The sequence below is a fragment of the Heterocephalus glaber genome, unplaced genomic scaffold (assembly GCF_053883595.1).
Source record: "Heterocephalus glaber isolate CG9 unplaced genomic scaffold, H.glaber_assembly_v1.0 deba00001593, whole genome shotgun sequence".
Lineage (NCBI taxonomy): Eukaryota > Metazoa > Chordata > Mammalia > Rodentia > Bathyergidae > Heterocephalus > Heterocephalus glaber.
In genome coordinates this window covers 7,053,703-7,072,821 of record NW_028258368.1, presented here as the reverse complement: position 1 = coordinate 7,072,821, position 19,119 = coordinate 7,053,703, and the positions used below count along the sequence as shown (strand labels likewise).

The 19,119-nt window shown below is 37.7% G+C and overlaps 1 protein-coding gene across 2 annotated transcripts in view; it reads left to right on the top strand.

Annotated features, from left to right (window-relative positions):
* Positions 1–19,119, top strand: part of Ust (uronyl 2-sulfotransferase) — a 333,586-nt gene that overhangs the window by 178,487 nt on the left and 135,980 nt on the right. For both annotated transcript variants that reach the window (XM_004856902.4, XM_087193468.1), the window contains exon 3: positions 16,039–16,194. In XM_004856902.4, coding sequence (XP_004856959.1) covers positions 16,039–16,194 — 156 coding nt within the window. The remainder of the gene's footprint in view (positions 1–16,038; positions 16,195–19,119) is intronic.

Here is a 19,119-nt window from a genome sequence, read left to right as displayed (position 1 = left end):
CAGATATCTCTGAGCACAGAAATGTCCTGAAAAACATTAAAATGAGGAGTATCTGAGTGACTTTGAACTGCTCAGAGTCTTCTAGATAGTGAGCATCAGGATGGAGTTCAGGCCTGAAAACAACCCTTCCTATGACTCTTCCCGCTGTTGGTATGATTCACCGTGAAATAGCAGTGCTGGAAGTCACCAAGTGCTGCTTTATTCATCAAAGAAAGTTTGTTCATATTCAGCATAACATTAGTGCTAAGGTCTAATGCTTTGGGAGTGTTAAATATGAATTTCAGTTAACCTACACATTCAGTTAACCAGCTTAACTATTCTCTAGCCAGTCTGGGTGCACAGCCACTCATTGTAGTGGAAGCAGATGATGAAGTTAACCATGACGGTCACCTTTGAGGGAGGCCATCAGCACACCCATGAGACCCAAGAAGACCCAGCTCTCCAGATCCCCCAGAATCACGCAGGCCACCCTCTCCCTACTTTCATCGCTCAAAAGATCACAAGGAACTACTGTGCTGCTGAACACAGAAAGCAAGGTTTCCCTGCGATACCCCCACCTGGTAACAGAGGCTCCTGGAGAGCATTTTAGAGGTAGGTAGGTTCCCAACCTTCAACCTAGACTCTCTAACTTAGTCCTAGAATAAGGCCCAGGAATCTGCATTTTAAGATCTTCCATGAGGAATTGGAATATACAGCCATTTGAAGATCACAGCCTATAATGTTCTATATTAAATAGAATTTTGCAGAGATTTGAAAGCATAAGTGATATTAATTTTTCCAGCAATGCCAACCCCCAGAGGAATCTTATGGTCATAGACCATGAAAGTCTTGATCCAGACCAAGTTTGCTTTTTACCTAGAAAGTCGCCTTTGTCCCTCTGTATTCCAAACAGAGGCTAAGCCCCAGAACTTGTGCCTGTCATCTGGTGGTAGTTACTGCTGTGCTTGGGATTTTGGAAAGACTTCTGTTTATTTGGCATGCTCCACACAGCCCTGTCAGGCTCTGGAGATTTGTGGCATTTGCAGAACTTACAAGACAGGCAACGTAAAAATATATAATTCATAGAGTGAAATATTTTGGAAGCCCCTTCACTTTTACAAATTGGCCATAAAATAGAAACCACAGTTGCTAAGAATGAATAATCATTTGAGGTGGGGTTGATGAGTCTTTTGGTGCATACTTCTTTATAGGACACCCAGAGAAAGAGTAAGGATTCAGAATTTGTGTGTAAATAATAGTAGGTTCTTTCAAGTGGGAGATGTATTTCCTTGATACCTGCTGAAGAACATGGGGATTTCTAGACTGATGTCTTTTAACAGTCTTTAAATTTATCATGTGAGGGTGTTTGCATGTCTTACAGAGATTCTAAGTGTGTGTAGCATTTTATTTGTTTCCCTATAAGTTGCTGCTTCCTCTTTTTCCCCTTTCTCAGTAGAAATGGTTCACAATACCCAAGGCAGGTGTGCACATGACTGCCCAGGATACCTGAGGAGGAGAGAGAGGAAGCTCAGCCTGCTGCTTTCTTTCCCCATTAGTGGTACTGACACTCAGGGCTTATATTAGCTTGCTAGAATGAGTCCCCCGAATGGAGGCTGGAGCTAATAGGCTCCTGTCCATTCCACTCAAGCATTCTGGAGACTTGGGTAATGGTTGAGTAATGGCTGATGATACTGGTTGTGATGGTTGACTCTTGAAAAATAGCATGTTCAATGAGGCTGGTTACATGCACGACCTAAGAAAGGAAATAGTATCTCTGTCACAGAAGTCAAAGTAAAAGTCCCTTTCCCCATTTCATTTTAGTGTATGTTAAAGAGAGTGTCATCCTAGGGGTCAGGAGAGTTCAGCCTTCTATTGTTGTGTGCCACTTTTTAGTTTTGTGACCATGAAAATGCCAAATGATCTCTCTGGGCTTCAGTTTACTCATCAGAGTATAATCATAATGTCTTCCTCACAGGGATTTTGAGAGGATGAAGTGGCATAATAGAAGGGAAAGTTCTAGCCAAGTTAAACACAGATTGGACTGGGGGTTGGGGTGATAAAGGGTGAAAGTGTAGGTTAAGGTATGAGCTGGAAGGCAGGGAGAGGGGCACACAGGGAGCCACTTAGACATTAGTAGTGATGCTTAAGGCATTTGATAATGTGAACTCTTAGAGAAATGCACAGCTAGAGTAAAAGACAATGAAGTTATTTGATTTAGGTTTTGTTAACAAGGATGTAAAAAGGCCAGAGCCTAGGCAGATCAGTTTCTTTCTTCACTATCTTTCCAGAAAGTACACTTTAAATAAAAGATGACAGTGATTTTTAAAGCACACCTTCTTCACTTTAAAACCTCATCCAACACTTTCACGTGGTTTAACCTGCCTCATTTGCCTGTTTTCAGCACATTACCTAAGTTCTTTTAGGAAATGATTTTAAATTCGAGAGAGGTTTGTTTGTGATGGTGCATGATATGTTTTGGAAAGTCACAGTCTGATTCCAGAAGCTTTATGTGATAACACGTTTCCCAGAATATTCCTGCCATGCAGCTGTACATCAGTGTTCAGAAAAATGAGGTTTCTCTCTCCTTTTTTTTCTATTATTATTGCAGATTTAGCTGCAAGTGTGGTGCAGGGATTTCTATTCTTACATAAGTGTCAATTATAAATAAAGCATTCCTAACTGTATTTTGAGAGGTTCCCGCAAGACTGATAAAACAATTGGAGTTAACTTTTTAAAAAAATGAATTTACCAAGAATCTAAAGGTAAATAACATCTTTGCTTATCAGCAAAAGGAAGTAGAGAGATAATAAGCCTGCTCCTATATAAATTCATTAAGCAATTTAAGAGAAATTGTTTTCACCTAAAGTTTCTATGTAACTAAACCAATTCTTTATTGAAATCTGCTGAGATCTTCCTGCGTTCTCGGATTAAAGTACTTAACCTATAAGGAAACTCACATATCTTCCAGGTTGTCAATGCAGATATAACAATTCTCCCTTGATGTTCCATGTTGTACTATAAGACAGGAAAAAATGCATTTACCCTAATAATTGAGTGATTTCATTCTGTGGAGGAATTAAATTTTGTTCTTATGCTGGCAGCTATGTCCCAAGAGTGGTCTATACCCCACCCTTGTTAATAACAGAAAAGTGAAACTTACAAAACACTATTTTTACTATGTTTACATTAAGCATGAAGCCTACTGAGTAGGGACCTCCCTGAGAACATAATTGATTTCTCTGAATATCAGAGTTGCCACAGTTGTCAGAGGAAAGACTTTTAAGGGGTACTTAATGATTAAATCACGAGTCAAAGTGGCTTGTTATAATGACTGTCTCTTTACCCTGATGATTTTTACTAGCATATAGAAAGATGAGTGTATCTGAGAGTCTCTTGGCTTCACATTTTAGTGGAATCATTGTGGTAATTAGTGTTAAACAGCACATTCAATCCCACACAGCAACCAATACCTATCAAAATTTCAGTGGCCTCTCTTTTGCAGAAACTGACAAGCTGATTTTAAAATTCCTATGGAGCCAGGTGTGGTGGTGCATGCCTATAATCCCAACACTTGGGAGCTTGAGGTAGGAGGATTGTTGTGAGTTTGAGACCAGCCTGGGCTATGTAGTGAGTTCAAGGCCAGCCTGAATAACATAGTGAGACCCTGTCTCAAAAACAAAAACAAAAAACCCAAACAAACAAAATACCTCTGGAAATACAAGGAACCAAGAATGAGCAAAAAAAAAAAATCTTGATCAAGAACAAAATTGTAGGTATTCACCCTTCCTAATTTCAAAATATATAACAAAGCCATTGTAATCAAGACTGTGTGGTACTGCCATAAAGACAAACATGTAGATCAGTGGAATAGAATTGTGAATCCAAAAATGGGCCCTTAATTTTATGATTAGTGGATTGTCAACAGGAGTGCTAAACAGGTAAATGAAAAAAGAATAATATGTTCAACAAATGGTATTGGAATGATTAGGTATCTACATGCAAAAGAATGAATTAGACTATCTTACATCATACACAAAATTAATTCAAAATGGATCAAAGACCTAAATGTTACAACTAAAATTATGTCATTGTTAGGAAGAAAACATAGGTATGTATCTTTGTGATCTTGGATTAGGCAGTAGTTTCTTAGATAGAACACCAAAGCACAAGCAACCTAAAAAAATTAGATAAATTGCACCCATCAAAATTTAAAACTTTTGTGGTTCTAATGACACTGTCAAGAAAGAAAGTGAAAAGACAACCCAGAGACTAGAAAAACATATTTGTAAATCATCTATTTGGAAATCCAGGATATATGTATATATAAAATTCAAAAGTAGCAATAAAAAGGCAACTGAATTTTACAATGAATGAAAGATTTAGAAACATATTTCTCCAAGGAAAATATATAATGGCCAAAAAACACATGAAAAGATACTCAGCATCATTAGTCACTGGGGAAATGCAAGTCAAGCCCACAATAAGATACCACATCACAACCACTAAGATGTCTATAATAAAAAATAAAAACAGAAAAACAACAGTAACGCATGTTGACAAGGGTATGGAGAAACTGGAACTCTCGTAGATTGCTTATGGGAATACAAAACAGTGCAGCTGTATTGAAAGGACTCTGGCTGTTCCATAAAAAAATTAAACATTGGGTTGCCATAGATCTAGCATAAATCTAGGTATGTACGTTGGAGAATTAAAAACATGTGTTCACACAAAACCTGTACACATTTGTTCATAGCAGCATTACTCATAGTAACCAAAAAGTTGGAATAATCCACATGTCCATTCACTGATGAATGCATAAACAAAATACAGTATATACATTGTGAAGACACTGTTTTGAGAACATTCTACCCCTGACTTTTTTGGGAGAAGCTTACTTAAAATTAAGGATTCACAAATTCATTTTCAGCCATTGTCCTTTAAACAGCAGCAGACTATCTTGAGCAATTATGTGATGTATCTGTGAGGCCATTAAAACACAGTCTTCAGAACAACAACAAAAATACAGTATATATGTACCATGAAATAGTACTCACCCATATTAAAGAGTGTAGTATTGACTTATATTACAACATGGATGAACCTAGAAAATATTCTGTTAACTAAAAGCTAGACATAAAAGAACATGTTTTACAATTTCATTTATGTATTTGTCCAGAATCTTATAGGCAAAATCTTGAGACAGAAAGTAGATAAATGATCTCCAGAGCCTAGACTGGGGAGAAAATGGAAAGTGTTACTAGCAGAATGAGGGTTCTTTTGGTGGTGATAAGAATGTTCTGGAATTAGATAGTGGTGGTAGTTGTATAACTTAATGAATATACTAAAAATTCCCTAAATTGTACACTTTACAAAGATGAATTTTGTAGTGTATCAATTATAACCTAGTTTTTAACATTACTATATTTTTCTTGATCACACTATAAAACTGAGTTGTTCTAATAAAATATGATTTGCAAAAGATGTTTTCATTAAGGTGCATATTTTTTATTCTATTCAGGATATTAGTACATTTTAGGTATACATTCATCTTTGGGAATTTGTACTTGTACATGATATATTTTGGTTCTTGTGTTTTTCCCCATTTCCCTTCCTACCCTCCCAACCCTCCACCCCTCTGTATTTACAAAAGCTTTGTTTCCACTTTTGCTTTCATTTCCCATATTTCTTTCCTTCCCTTCTTTCCTCTCCCCCTTCCCTACTTGCCCTTCCCTTTTGGACCTTTTCTTCCTATTTTACATTATCTGTTACATGTTTTGGTCCTCGTTTACTCTTGCAGTTTCTCACACCAGAGAAACTATTCTGTATTTTCACTTAAGAATATGGCTTCAGTGTACATCCATTTAGCTACAAATACCTCTAGTTCTTTATCATTCTTTATGGTTGAGTAGTACTCAATTTTATATATATTTTTTAAACCCACACCTTTTTTATTCAGTCACCAGTTGATGTGCATTTGGGCGGTTTCCAAGATTTAACTATTACAAACTGTGCCACTGTAAACCTGTGTGTGCATATATTGTTGTGGTATGATGCTTTTAAATCTTTTGGGAATATACTCGGAAGGGGAATAGCTGGGTCAAATGGAACCTCTAATCCTAGTTCTTTGAAGAATTTCCACACTGATTTCTATAATGGTTTTACCAGTCTACACTTCCACAACAGTGGACAAGGATTCCTTTCTCCCCACAGCCCCACCAGTATTTGTTATTAGTTGATTTCTTTTTTTTTTTTTAAGAGCAGGAAAAATTTATTGGGAGAAAGCAAGCTTCTGCCTAAGAGAGACAGAAGTGGGACCAGAAAGTGCATTGCCAGCTCACCCCACTTTTCAAAGATGTTTTATACAACAAAACCATGTGGTGAGGAGGGTACAAAGTGGGGAAAAACTATAAGACCCAATGGAAATTTACAAGGTGGGCATGAGATGGGACAAAACCATGACCAACTAATAAGATTACAAGTACAGTCACCCAGGTAACATTGATTAAATGGGGATCAAATGGGAAGACAAATCACATACAAGGAATTTCCCATTTAGAATATCAATCACTGATATCTATCTCTAGGGGAAGTAGTACTTCTTTTCCTTTTTATAGTGCTAACCAGTGAATGTGCCTCAATTGTTCTCCATGTTGGTTCCTTGCTGTGTTGGCTCCTGGAGGGCTGGTCCCATCTAACTGCACACAAGATATCTAATTAATTTATCTATCTCCAATATTCCCCCCTCTGAAGAAGTACCCCTAACTGCTGTGAGGGGGCAAAGGGCAAAGACCATTCTGGCTACTTCCAGCTGAAGAGGGTCATAGTTGTGATCAGCAGTTAGAGTTACTCTACAGAGTCTATCTAAAGGCCCTCAATAGGTGCCAGGCATTGTCATCTTGGTGGCCATATAGCTTTGATTCTGGAGGAGACAAAGCCAAAGAAACAGTTAATACATGGACCAAATTATAAGGTCAGCAGGATTGCTATGAATATATAGCCAACAAGGGTTTCCACTGGGAGGAACTAGTAATAGCCTCCCACAAAGAGGATAAAGAAAAGATCCAGGGAACTTCAGAATCCCAACATAGAACTCGTATTGTATAGTTTAGCAGTTACGAGCTGTTTAGAAGGTCGATCTGTTGGATCCTGGTAAAAGAAGTCTGACACATTTGTCATTGGTTCCATTTGTATGACTTCTTAGAGTTTGGCAGCCTCTAGGCAAGAATAAACAAAACTTTTAAGAAATTAGAAAGAAAAAGAAATTAGAACATGTATAATCTAAGCATGAGCACACTAGAATGGAAGGGGAGGTTGGGAAGAAAGCCACACTTAGAAATTGAAATAGTGATAGCAACCTGCTGGCTCTTATAGATTCTACCATAGTTTTTTCCTAATGATCCATAAGTGTGAGCAGCTACTGATGTAGCTAGAAACTGACAGAAGGATTCAGCAATTGGAGCCCCGTTTTACATCTAGCTTTATTACTGTAGCATTATTTTATACCTCTTTTGGTTATTCTTTTCTGCTGGGTGTTTAAGACCAAGTTAAAGTGAGACCTGTGTCAATCAGTATGGACCTCTTGCCATCTATCAAGGTCAGTTAAGTCTCCTCAGGCATTACTTTGGAACCATGCATAGAGCCTCTCAGCTTCTCTGTCAGTGTCAGCCATCAGGATGGTCACAGCCTTGCCTGACCATGTTGCTTTCTTTCAGTGAAAGCGTGGGAGATTTTTCCCCCTTGGTGACCCTCCTTTGGCACACAGTACATTTGTCCTCTGGTGTCCAGCAATTTCCCTGATCAGGAGGTTGTGTGACTTATGAAAGATGTAGATCCTGTAGAAAAGGTTCCCTTATGTCCTGGATTGAGGGGCCAGGGCCAAAATATTGACTGTCCTCATAACCCAGTTACCTTTCTAGTTTTGGTCTCCAAACTTTAGTTGTTGAACCCCCAGAAGAGAAGATCAGTGACATAAGCATTTCAGTGGAGCAGTGAGCTTAAGTATTATAATAGTTAAAACATCAAGCACTTTTGAAGTATAATGATCATTTAGAGGGCTGTTAATTTCTTATCAACCATTGTTGTTTTAGTAGTTGAATCCCTGCAGAATGTTAACAGACAACCATTATATATTATAGAGAAAGTAAAGATTAAGAGCTACACATGGTATTTTAGCATGACAATCATGATGACATTTTCTTTGTATCACTTACATGTCCATCTTAGTATGGAAACAATACCTTACTTAGAAAACTTGTGCACCCAGAAGGCGTGAATACATATATCATGAAATAACAATGAGTATGAGTTACATGAAACCCTTTGTCCCTTAATTTTGTTTTGTACCAAGAACATTTTAGATAAAGCCTTGTTTTCCCACAGAAAACTTAGACCGTGACCAATGTATACATATCCCAATAATATGTTTAACAATGTATTTCCCATGAGGCTGTGGAAATTATTGGTATCACCTTTGTGAATAAATTTTTTTCCAGGCAGCCACTCCTTTATTTATCAAGGGGAGTCCTGTCCAGTAGCTTTCCTAAGCCGAAGAGTCTTTATTTAATTATCTTAACAAATTTTAAGATGACCTGTGAAAGCCAGATCATAACAGTTAATACATTATTTTTGAGCAATGAAAGATTCTAAGATGTCTAACTTATACATAGACACCAATATGTACTGTATTTATAAAACCAGTTGACGTTATTTGGATCATCTGGCGACCTGGGGGAAACATGTCTTTAATTATATTTATCTGTAAGCCAACTTGAATTACAGACAAACATCTTTAAAAAAATCCAAGATACTAAAAAGAAAACAGCTCAAACATAACAGCTGTATGTGTTGTAACAAATTGAACACACAGACACATGCATAAAACAACTTATTTATAAACCGGAGTGCACTCAGATATATCTGGCCAAGTTGTATTAAAATAACTTTTATAATTTTTAGGTTTATAACTATAGAATGTTATTCTTTTTTTTTTTTTTTTTTGGTACCGGGGATCTAACTCGGGACCTTGCACTTGCAAGGCAGGTGCTGGAACCACTGAGTTAAATCTCTGGCCCCAGGTTTATAACTATAAAAAAGACTAGTCAGAACTTTGTACCTCAATTAACAGAGATCTCTTGTAGTAAGAATCAAGAGGAATAAAAATCTTCTACACCTGTGAAAGCAAAGACCAATTTAAGATAGGCCCTAAGCTGATGGTTTATCTGACTGGAATACTCAGCAATACAGGCTTCTCATGGTTGCTTTTATAGCTACAGTTGCTTAATAGCCACAGGTAATTGTTCCCTCTAAAGGGACAAACTGTTAAAGGTAATTTTAACTATCTCCAGTGAGTGTCTGCTCAGGCCAGGTTTGCATGTAGAAGAGACTAGGCGACCCTCTTTGGAGCTAAGTATGAATTCGATGCAGTGAGGGAAGAAGGCCTGCCAAGGCTCCAACCTGGTGTGCTGCACATGTCTACCCATGACTATTTTTTTTTTTCATTTTGAAAAGAAACAAAGGAAAAGAAGGCACCCATCTATCCTTTTTTGTTCTGTGCCCAATCTAAGGTGTCCTTAGACTTTATCTCATCCAGTGCCAGTAGCGGCTGACTAGAGGTGCAAGGAAGTGGCCAGAGCCAGGTTAGCTGTTCTTACCATTCTCTAATTTTGCCTGAGGGCTGAAAGACAGATCAATCTGAACCAAAACTTTTACATTTATCTTTTGAGAGTTTCAAGATTAAACCCAGACCAGTTTTCTATATGGCCCAGAGATAAATGAAGGTCAGCTTTACTCTGGAAGGATTCCAGGGAGGGGAAACTCACCATTCTGGAAGCTTTGTCTTGAAATCCAGCAGCCACAGAAGAGGGAAGTCCCTTGAATTAAACTGCATTATTTCTCAGGAGCAGGGCAGTAGAGAAGGGACAGAAGAGTGCCTTTCAGTATGGCACAAGAACTAAATCTTAACCATCTCTGGCGTAGAAGGACAATTGAGATCAGGAGGTTTTCCAGAGTGGATCTGTAATCCTTACCAAACCATGTCTCCAGAGACAAAAGCTATGATTGACTCCAACTGAATTGCCAAGGAGAAAATCAAACCAATAATCAAAGAACCGGAATGGCTGCTTTTTTGCCTCTTTAGAGAATAAAAGTGTTCTAAGTATATTCTTTAGGGCTTTTCTTTTTCAGTAAATTATTTTGAATCTATAATATCAAATTTATGACTTAAATATCATGCAGGCTGTTGCGCAGCTCCCTGATCTTGTAGAAACACTCCTAAAGCCATGTCTCACCTTCTATTAACATACAAACTGAAATGGTGTCCTGTGGCAGGCACTTAGAAGTGCTTGTTTGAGCTTCTGGAATGCAGTCTGGGAATAAGTTCCCAGGTATCTGTCTCTTGGGTTTTTCTCTAAGCTACTAGAGGGGTCACACAATCTCACTGTATCCTGCTATCTGAAGGCCACAAAAGCCTGTGATTTCCAGGAATCTCCTTAGCTGTTTTAGAGTCTTGGGATGTGGAAAGGAAAGAACTGGTTTAATTCTTTCTTCCCCCAGTCTTTGGGTTCCCTTAGATATAATAAGGCCTAAATATTTTACCTCAAGGCCGCAAAGTTGTGGCTTAGATCTACAAACATTAGTACCCCTGTCAGAAAATTCAGCAGAGCACAGGTGTCTTGGCTAGAAAGCTCTTCTGAAGGGGCACATAATAACAAACCATATACATATTACAAGACTAATTTGGAAAAAATTATAGTATTTTCTTCTATCAAATCAGGATCCAGGGATGTCCTCATATTTTTCCTGATAGTTGACAATTTAAAATAATTGAAGGGCTTAGTTCTAATGTTTCTTTGACCTTCAAGAATGCATGCCTGAAAATGTCTTCTATTTAATCTCCTATCTGATTGGCAGGCCAGTGGGGGTCTTGTATAGGAACTGCTTGTGTTCCAGTAGGACCCAGTTGTTCCCCTGGTTGCCTGTCTTTTGAGGTTCCAAAATTAAGATAATATTTGTCTCTACGTGTAGTAGCAGCTTGTAATATTACTTGTCTCTCATTAGAAATCAATGTTAGATTTAAGAGCAACATTACACCTTTCTAATCTAGTCCATAGGTGTGAGTAAATTCTCAAAAGATCTCAATGTTCATATCAGAATCATCTGAAAACTTTTTTAGGTCTCATTTGATCTGTCTTAGATCACTGAGAGAAAAAGACACATGAACACAGGTAGTCCCATATTTACCATTTACTTTCTGGAAGGGATATTGTTTTTGAGGGACCTGAACAACTTAGCTAAGGATGGATATAACCTCATAGAGATTAATTATGCCTGGCCTAGAAACTCCACCCTCAGCACCTGGTAGTTAGGGCAAGGAGTAGCCTCAGGCCTAGAGGTACTCTGAGTGTCTTAAGGGTGAGGTGTCTCTCATTTTTCTATGGCCCACCTTTACATTTGAACACAAGCAAGAATTACTTCTTAATGTAAAGAAAATCTCAACATAAGATGGTTTTGACCATTTTTTCTCTCTTACAGTATAATTCTAATTGTGAGATAGCATCATAATACTTTCCTCTGTGTACTTGGCTTTAGGAGGTAGGCACACCACGCTCAGGTGTAGAGAAATACTAAATTGTTCCTTAATACATTCCAAAGGAGTAAGAGGTTCAGATATGGAGCTCCTAAACTGAAACAAGAGAAACAAATATGGTGTCCCATAAGCCTCTGCTTGATTCCTGTGCCCACTAGGGCTTCCCCAGGGTGTCCCCCAAGGTTTATACAGCTCCAGGGTAGGTAGCTACCATCTGGAGAGAGAACCAGCAAATAAAAGCTGACTGGACTATCTACCCTTTACCAGCACTCAATCTTATCTTATCTTCCTCAGGTAACTCATATCCATACTTCAGTAGGTACTCTCAAAGCACAAGTTACAATTGGCTTTAACCATAACAATCTTGTTTAGAGAAGGAAGTGTTGCTAGCAAACCAAGAGCTTTAAACCACTGCTTTCTAGTTCCTTGAAAGAAAGAAGAAAATAGGTCAACAGTCAAATTAGGGCACTTTTCCTGCAAAAGAGATCACCTCCAGAGATTGTTCAGAGATTTGCCCCTGGGCCCTAGGGCAGAGAAGGCTCTGAGAAATTTCTGTTGTCTGTCCAGGCATTTAGGCAACTTTTAGTAGCAGCAATACAAGGCTACTCCTTTAAGGTCCATTTAAAATTCACTAAGTATTTGAAACTCATAGATCCTCCTAGCAACCACAAGCTACATAGTAAAGGCACTCCTATGGGCTTCCTCTGCATGCATGAATGAAGGGAAAGGCTAGCTAAGATAGTCCCATATTCTAGTTAGCATGTAAAAACACAAATGCAAGTTACTGATTGTTATTTTCCCTAGTGCAAGACAAAACAGTTGTTGCAAGTTGCCTTAGTCTAACCTTCTGGAAGGAATAGCAGTCTGACTACAAGGCATTCTCAAATGAACCCCCAACAAGTTGGAGAAAAGTTTAAGGGGAGTTTTTAACTCACTAGCAGAGATAAAAAGTCCAAACAAAGCTCAAGCTGGTTAAACATCCCAAAAAATCACCATATTGCATTTTATAAGTCCACTGTCAATGTTCCAAAGTCCGTAACCTGTCAGCAAAGGTATTTTTTCCCCTACACATATAAATGATGTAGACTATGTCTAGGGGGAGAAAAGGTTCAGATACCTTTTACTCTATCAAATATTTGTTTTGACATTTGTCTAGATGTCTGTCTTACTAGTAGTAGAGAAAGCAGTCCAAACCTGTAGCTCAATGCTTAATGGAGGCTTAAGAAAGATGATTCTGAGACAGAGGATTTCTGATGATCACTGACAGAGTTCCCCTTTCACCTCTCTGAGGAGTCCAATTAGGGACAAGATGTGGAGATTTTCTGCTGGTTACCCAGATGGACTGTCGGGAGCTAGTTTTTTCTGAATGACCTTTGGGTATCTGCCAGAGAGTAGCCCTGGCCATGACCCCTCAGTTGTCACCTCAGTTTCTGCTAGTTCCACGCAATCAGAGATCTGTCTCTGAAAGGAACCCAATTGCCTATCTGGTCAGCGTTCCACCTGCCATTGGTGTCAATGGGAGTAGGATTCACCAGAGGGCAACTGGAGAAACCTGTCCTCTGCTCTGAGAGTGGCAGCTGCCCTAAAGGCAATTACTAACTGGCAGAGTAACCACTGTTTGGCATTCTATAAGGGACAGATAAAAGCCTGAACTGTCTTTATTTGAGATGATTTCATAAGAGACCCATTTTACAACATTTTTAAGCAACTAAGTCCAAATGCAACATATACAAAACAAGAATAAAATGTAAATTTAACAAAAGACAATGCATAAGAAAAGCAAGAAATTTGCAAACATTTAAAACACAACTTAAAATTAAAACACTTTTGAAACAAAACCCAAAGCAAAGGCCAGAATTTATGAATCAAAAACCAGAATCTATGAAACAAATAGCCAGAGCCTATGAAATTAATAGTAACAATCTATGAAGCAAAAAAACCAAAGTTAGAACCTATGGAACAAAAGCAAACTCTTAGCTCTAACCAGTAATCTCGGTGGAAGACCTCCAAAATGATATAGGGGGGAAAAGATGTAACTCCCAAACCTACCAGATATCCGAAATGCGAGTTCTTCTTCTCTAAAATTGAAGAATTAATTCTAGGAACAATGGAGGTTAAGAGTAGGGAAAATTTATTGGGAGAAAGAAAGCTTCTGCCTAAGAGAGACAGAAGGGGGCCTGGAAAGTGGGTTGCCCCGGTTGATTTCTTGATAGCAGCCATTCTTTCTGGCATGAGATGAAAGCTCAGTGTTGTTTTCATCTGCATCTCTCGAATGACCAGTGATGTTGAACATTTTTTCATATGTTTATTTGCTGATTCTACTTCTTCATCTCAGAAATGTCTGTTCATTTCAGAAGCCTATTTTTGGATTGGGTCTTTAAATTTGGTTCTGATTTTTTTAAGTTCTTTATATATTCTAGATAGTAGTCCTTTGTCTGAGGAACAGCTGGTGAAATTTTTTTTCCACATTGTGGGTTGTCTCTTCAGTCTGTTGGTTTCTCTTTCTGTGCAAAAGCTTTTTAATAAGATGAAATCCCAGTTGTTGATTCTTTGTGCTAGTTCCTGTGTGACTGAGGTTTTGTTCATAGACTTTTCCTACACCACTGTCTTCAAGAGTTCTACCTAACCTGTCTTCCAGCAGGCTTAGTGTTTCTGTTTTCGTATTTAGATCTTTGATCCATTTTGATTTTAGTTTAGACCATGGTGAAAGATGTTGGTCTAATTTTAATCTTTGGCAAATTGAGACCCAGTTTTACTAGCACCGTTTATTAAAGAGGCTGTCTTTCCTCCAGTGAGGGTGTTTGGATCCTTTGTCAAAGATGAAGTGGCTGAGTGTATCTGGATTTGTTTCTGTGTCTTCAAATCTGCTCCATTGATCCTTGGGTCTGTTTCTTTGACAGTACCATGCTGTTTTCATCACAGTAGCTTTGTAGTATAGTTTCAAGTTGGGGATTGTGATACCCCTTGCCTTGTCTTTATTGCTTAGAATTGCTTTTGCTATTATGGGTATCTTCTTGTTCCAAATGAATTTTTGGATTATTTTCTCTAGTTCTGCAAAATATGCTGTTGGGATTTCAATCAGGGTTACATTGAATCTATATAGCAGTTTTGGAAGTATGGCCATTTTCACTATATTGGTACTTCCTAACCAGGAACAAGGGATGTCTTTCCATTTTCTGGTATCCTCTTCAATCTCTTTTTTTCAGAGTGCTGTAGTTTTCAAAGTAGAGGTCTTTTACTTCTTTCATTAGATTGGTTCCTAGACATTTCATTTTGGGGGATGCTATTGTGAAAGGAATTGTTTCCATAATTTCTCTCTCAGTGAGTCTGTTGTTCATGTACAAGAAGGTTATTGATTTTTGACTGTATGCCTTGTATCCAACTACTCTACTGAATCTGACTATTAAGTCTAGGAGTCTCTTGGTGGAGTTTTGGGGTTCTTCTATATAGTGTATCATGGCATCTGCAAATGATTCTTTAACTTCTTCCTTTCCTATCTTTATTCCTTTTATTTATTTTTCTTGTCTAATTGCTGTCACTACTGTTTCCAGGACTATATTGAACAGGAGTGGTGATAATGGACATCCTTGTCGTATTCCTGATTTTAGTGTGAAAGATTTCAGTTTTTGAGCCTTTAGTGTGATGTTGGCTATTGGTTTTTCATAGATAGCCTTAATCAAGTTGAGATAAAGACCTTCTATTCCAATTTTCTGTAGAGTTTTTATCATGAATGGGTGTTGGACTTTGTCAAATGCTTTTTCTGCATCTATTGTGATGATCATATGGTTTTTGTCCTTGACTCTGTTAGTATAGTCCATTAAACTTATTGATTTACATGTGGTGAACTGTCCTTGCATCCCTGGGATGAATCCAACTTGGTCAGGGTATATGAACTTCTTGATTATCCTCTATATTCTATTTGCCAGTATCTTATTGAGGATTTTTGGATCTATGTTCCTTAGCGAGATTGGCCTGTAATTCTCTTTTTTGGTTGAGTCTTTCTCTGCTTTCGGGATCAAGGTAATGGTTGCTTCCAGGAATGAATATGGAAGTATTGCTTCCTTTTCAGTTTCATTAAAGCATTTGAGAAGTAGTTACATTAGCTCTTCCCTTAATTTCTTGTAGAATTCAGCAGTAACGCCATTAGGACCTGGGCTTTTCTTTGTTGGTAAATTTTTAATTACTTTTTCAATTTCATTGATTGACATTGGGTTATTTAGAATTTTTAAATCTTCTTGGTTCAACTTTGGTAATTCAAGGTGCATATTTTTATATAATGTATTCTTTGAAGAAACAAAAGAAGGTTTGTAATCAACCTTATAGTCTGCATGAAACTGCCAGTATTATGTAGTGGTGCACATAGAACGATTCTGTCTTGAGTTATGATGTGGAGATATATATTCCTTCTTCTAAAATAAGGAAAGCACTATGTTTTAATCCCAACGATTCATACTTTCTCTCTGTTCTTCTCACAGGTCCTTCCTTTCCCCAGCCAGGTGGTGTACAATAGGGTCGGCAAGTGTGGGAGTCGCACTGTGGTCTTGCTTCTGAGAATCTTGTCAGAGAAGCATGGATTCAATTTGGTCACATCAGACATTCACAACAAAACCAGGCTTACTAAAAATGAACAAGTAAGTGGACTTTTGTCATCCTTAAAGTCTATTTTGCTTCAATTCATTTGAATAAAATACAGTTGGTGGCCTTTAAAGTTATCACATTTTATGCCTAACATTGTTTAACAGGGATAGATTCTTATTAGTTTCCTTACTTGATAGAAGAGCAAATATGATTAGGGTAGTTATGCCCTTTTAACTACCAGAAAGAAAGTAACGATAAATAAATAGCCTATGTTATAATTTTATTATAATTCTTAAATTTGGCTTTCCCCTGCATTTAAGTCTTAGAACTTACTCATCTGATTATTCTTAAATATCTCTATCAATGGAAACCATACTTAGTTTTCATAAGACACAGTTGCTAGATTTTAATTTCTACTATTGAAGAAGGTCCAAGAAACCCAGAGAGCATAAAACAAAGGATAACAGAAGGAGTGGACATTAGGATATTCAGGAATGTCCTAGAGAAGAGAACGCAAAATATAATATGTAATTATGTTGTGGGATTTTATACAGATTAACCTACATTTGTCCTATTTTTTTTTTTTTTTTTTTTTTTTTTTGGTACCAAGGATCGAACTCTGGTCCTTGCGCTTGCAAGGCAGGCAGCAGAACCACTGAGCTAAATCCCCAGCCCCATTTGTCCTATTCTAAACATGCAAAAGTAAAATTTTTACAGTTGTAATTGTGCATGGAGAAATGTAGATGAAATATTGACAACAGTTTACCAATGGTATATAGATTGTTTGATCCAGAAAGGGTTAAAGACAAAGTTTCTCTTCTCTAAAATATAGGTTAGCTCTCATCTGTTTGGAATGGTTGGCTTGTCTGGAAGCCAGGGAACAGACTAGACAATCTTTGTAGCTTCTTTCCAGCCCTATGATTATTTGATATATTTACAGAACCTCTAGCATAATCTGTGTATTATGTAGTTGAGTCATTTCTGGTTCCTGTGGTTGGTGTGACCTAAAATATGTTTCATTACTTAGTTATTGCAGATTTCTATTAAATTATTAGACAAGTTTTTAAAACCTAAGGCAAAAGTAGAGATAAGATAGAAAAAAGAAACAGGGCCCGGGATTTAACTCAGTGGTTCCGCCGCCTTCCTTGAAAGCGGAAGGACCTGAGTTCAATCCCTGGTACCAAAAAAAAAATTCTGTAGCATTTCTGTAAGCAAATAAACTCACTAACTAAGAAATTAGGGAAATAACACCTTTGAAATGGAAAAAACAGAAACAAAGTCTTTGTAAATAGGGAAGGGTGGCAGGGTGAAGCGGGGGGCAGGGAATGGGGAAAAAATAAGAACCAAGATCCATCATGTAAAGGTAGGTACAAGTTCCCAATGAGAAATGTAAATGTATTGTATACGTAAAATGTACCAATAAAAGAATTTAAGGGAAAAAAAAGAAAAAAGAAACAAATGTACAATTTTGATGTAAAACCAAACATACTCGTGATTGTCCCCTCCCCTGAAGTTAGTTTGTCTGGCTCTGGAGTACAAGAAGAGCAGCCAGGAAACAGTGGACAAGAAATTGAGTCTGGAGAAAGACATGAGTGTTTAGAAAAATTTGTCCTTGTTCTATGTATCCCTTTCATTTAAGTTTAAAGTACATAAAACAAGTAGAGAAAAAATATTATTTTAACTTAATATATTCAAGAAATAATTAGAGGTATGAATAACTCCTCTTCTTGGTAATTTATTAAAGGAATAAAGGGGAAGTAATTTAGGAGTCTAGTTAAAATTTGATAGTTGGTGGTTCTCATTCTTAAACAGTAGAACTCTGAAAATTTGTTTCCATGGAAACATTGTTCTCCTGTTAAAAATAAAAAGGAACAATTCTGCTCCAGGTGCAGTAGGAGTTAAGCAGACTCTTGTGGGCTGGGCTGGGACTCTGTCCACCAAGCAGAACATTCCTTTTATGAGAAAGTGTGTTCCAAGTTCCAAACTGCTGACTTACCAATGAACTCTGTAATAATATCCATTTATAAGACTAGAATTATCTGTACCATTTCATTCACACACACAGGCACTTCTCTGGGCCACAGTCAGTGTACACATACATATCTCCCTGGAGGCTCTGTGCCCCCTCCCTGCACACACCCTAAATGTTACAGATTTTATTTAATGGAACGAGACAGTGAAGGGATTATTAAGAAGGAAAAGGAGCATGAAGACACCAAATGTTAGGATGCCTATAAAAGTCCCATTACATCTGCTCTTATAGAAATAGAAACACCTTTGAGGTTTATATTTTGAGTAACTCCTCCTCAGCAGAAGTGCTGGAACTGCTACTGGCCAAATGATGGACCTTTGCACAGTGTGTAACACACACCCACAGTGACATCATTTCTTTCAGGCCCTAAACACAGGTTTCAGTTTTTGGGGCCAGCTTAGGTGGTCTATTGGAAAGTAGAGATTATAAAGAGTTCAAAAAACAGGAACTTTTTCTAAAAGACATGGGATGTAATCAGGCTTCTTGGCCTTTTGGCTAAGATCAAGTGGAAAGAGATAGCGTATGGTTGTCGAGTATCTGTATATTCATCTTTGCTAATGGCCTGGTGCTATAAATACAATGAAGGTTTGCTCTAAGTACACTGAAGGTTCTAAGTGATACAAGCATAGAAATCCACAATTTTTTTTTTTTGAAATGAGCAAAAATTATTGGCATAGGGGCCTAAAAAAGAATTAGGGGGGCCAGGGATTTAGCTCAGTCGTTCCGGCACCTGCCTCAAAAGCAGAAGGACCCAAGTTCGATCCCCAGTCCAAAAAAAAAAAAAAAAAGATTGAGGGAACTTTACTATTTGTATTTTTATTGACATTCCCGAGGATTACAGCTTGGAAATGAACCCTGCTACATGCTGATTGTTTTATTTCATTTAAATCTTTTGGACCAAAAAATATATATGATTTCCTGTTCTACAGATGATAAAACTAAGGCA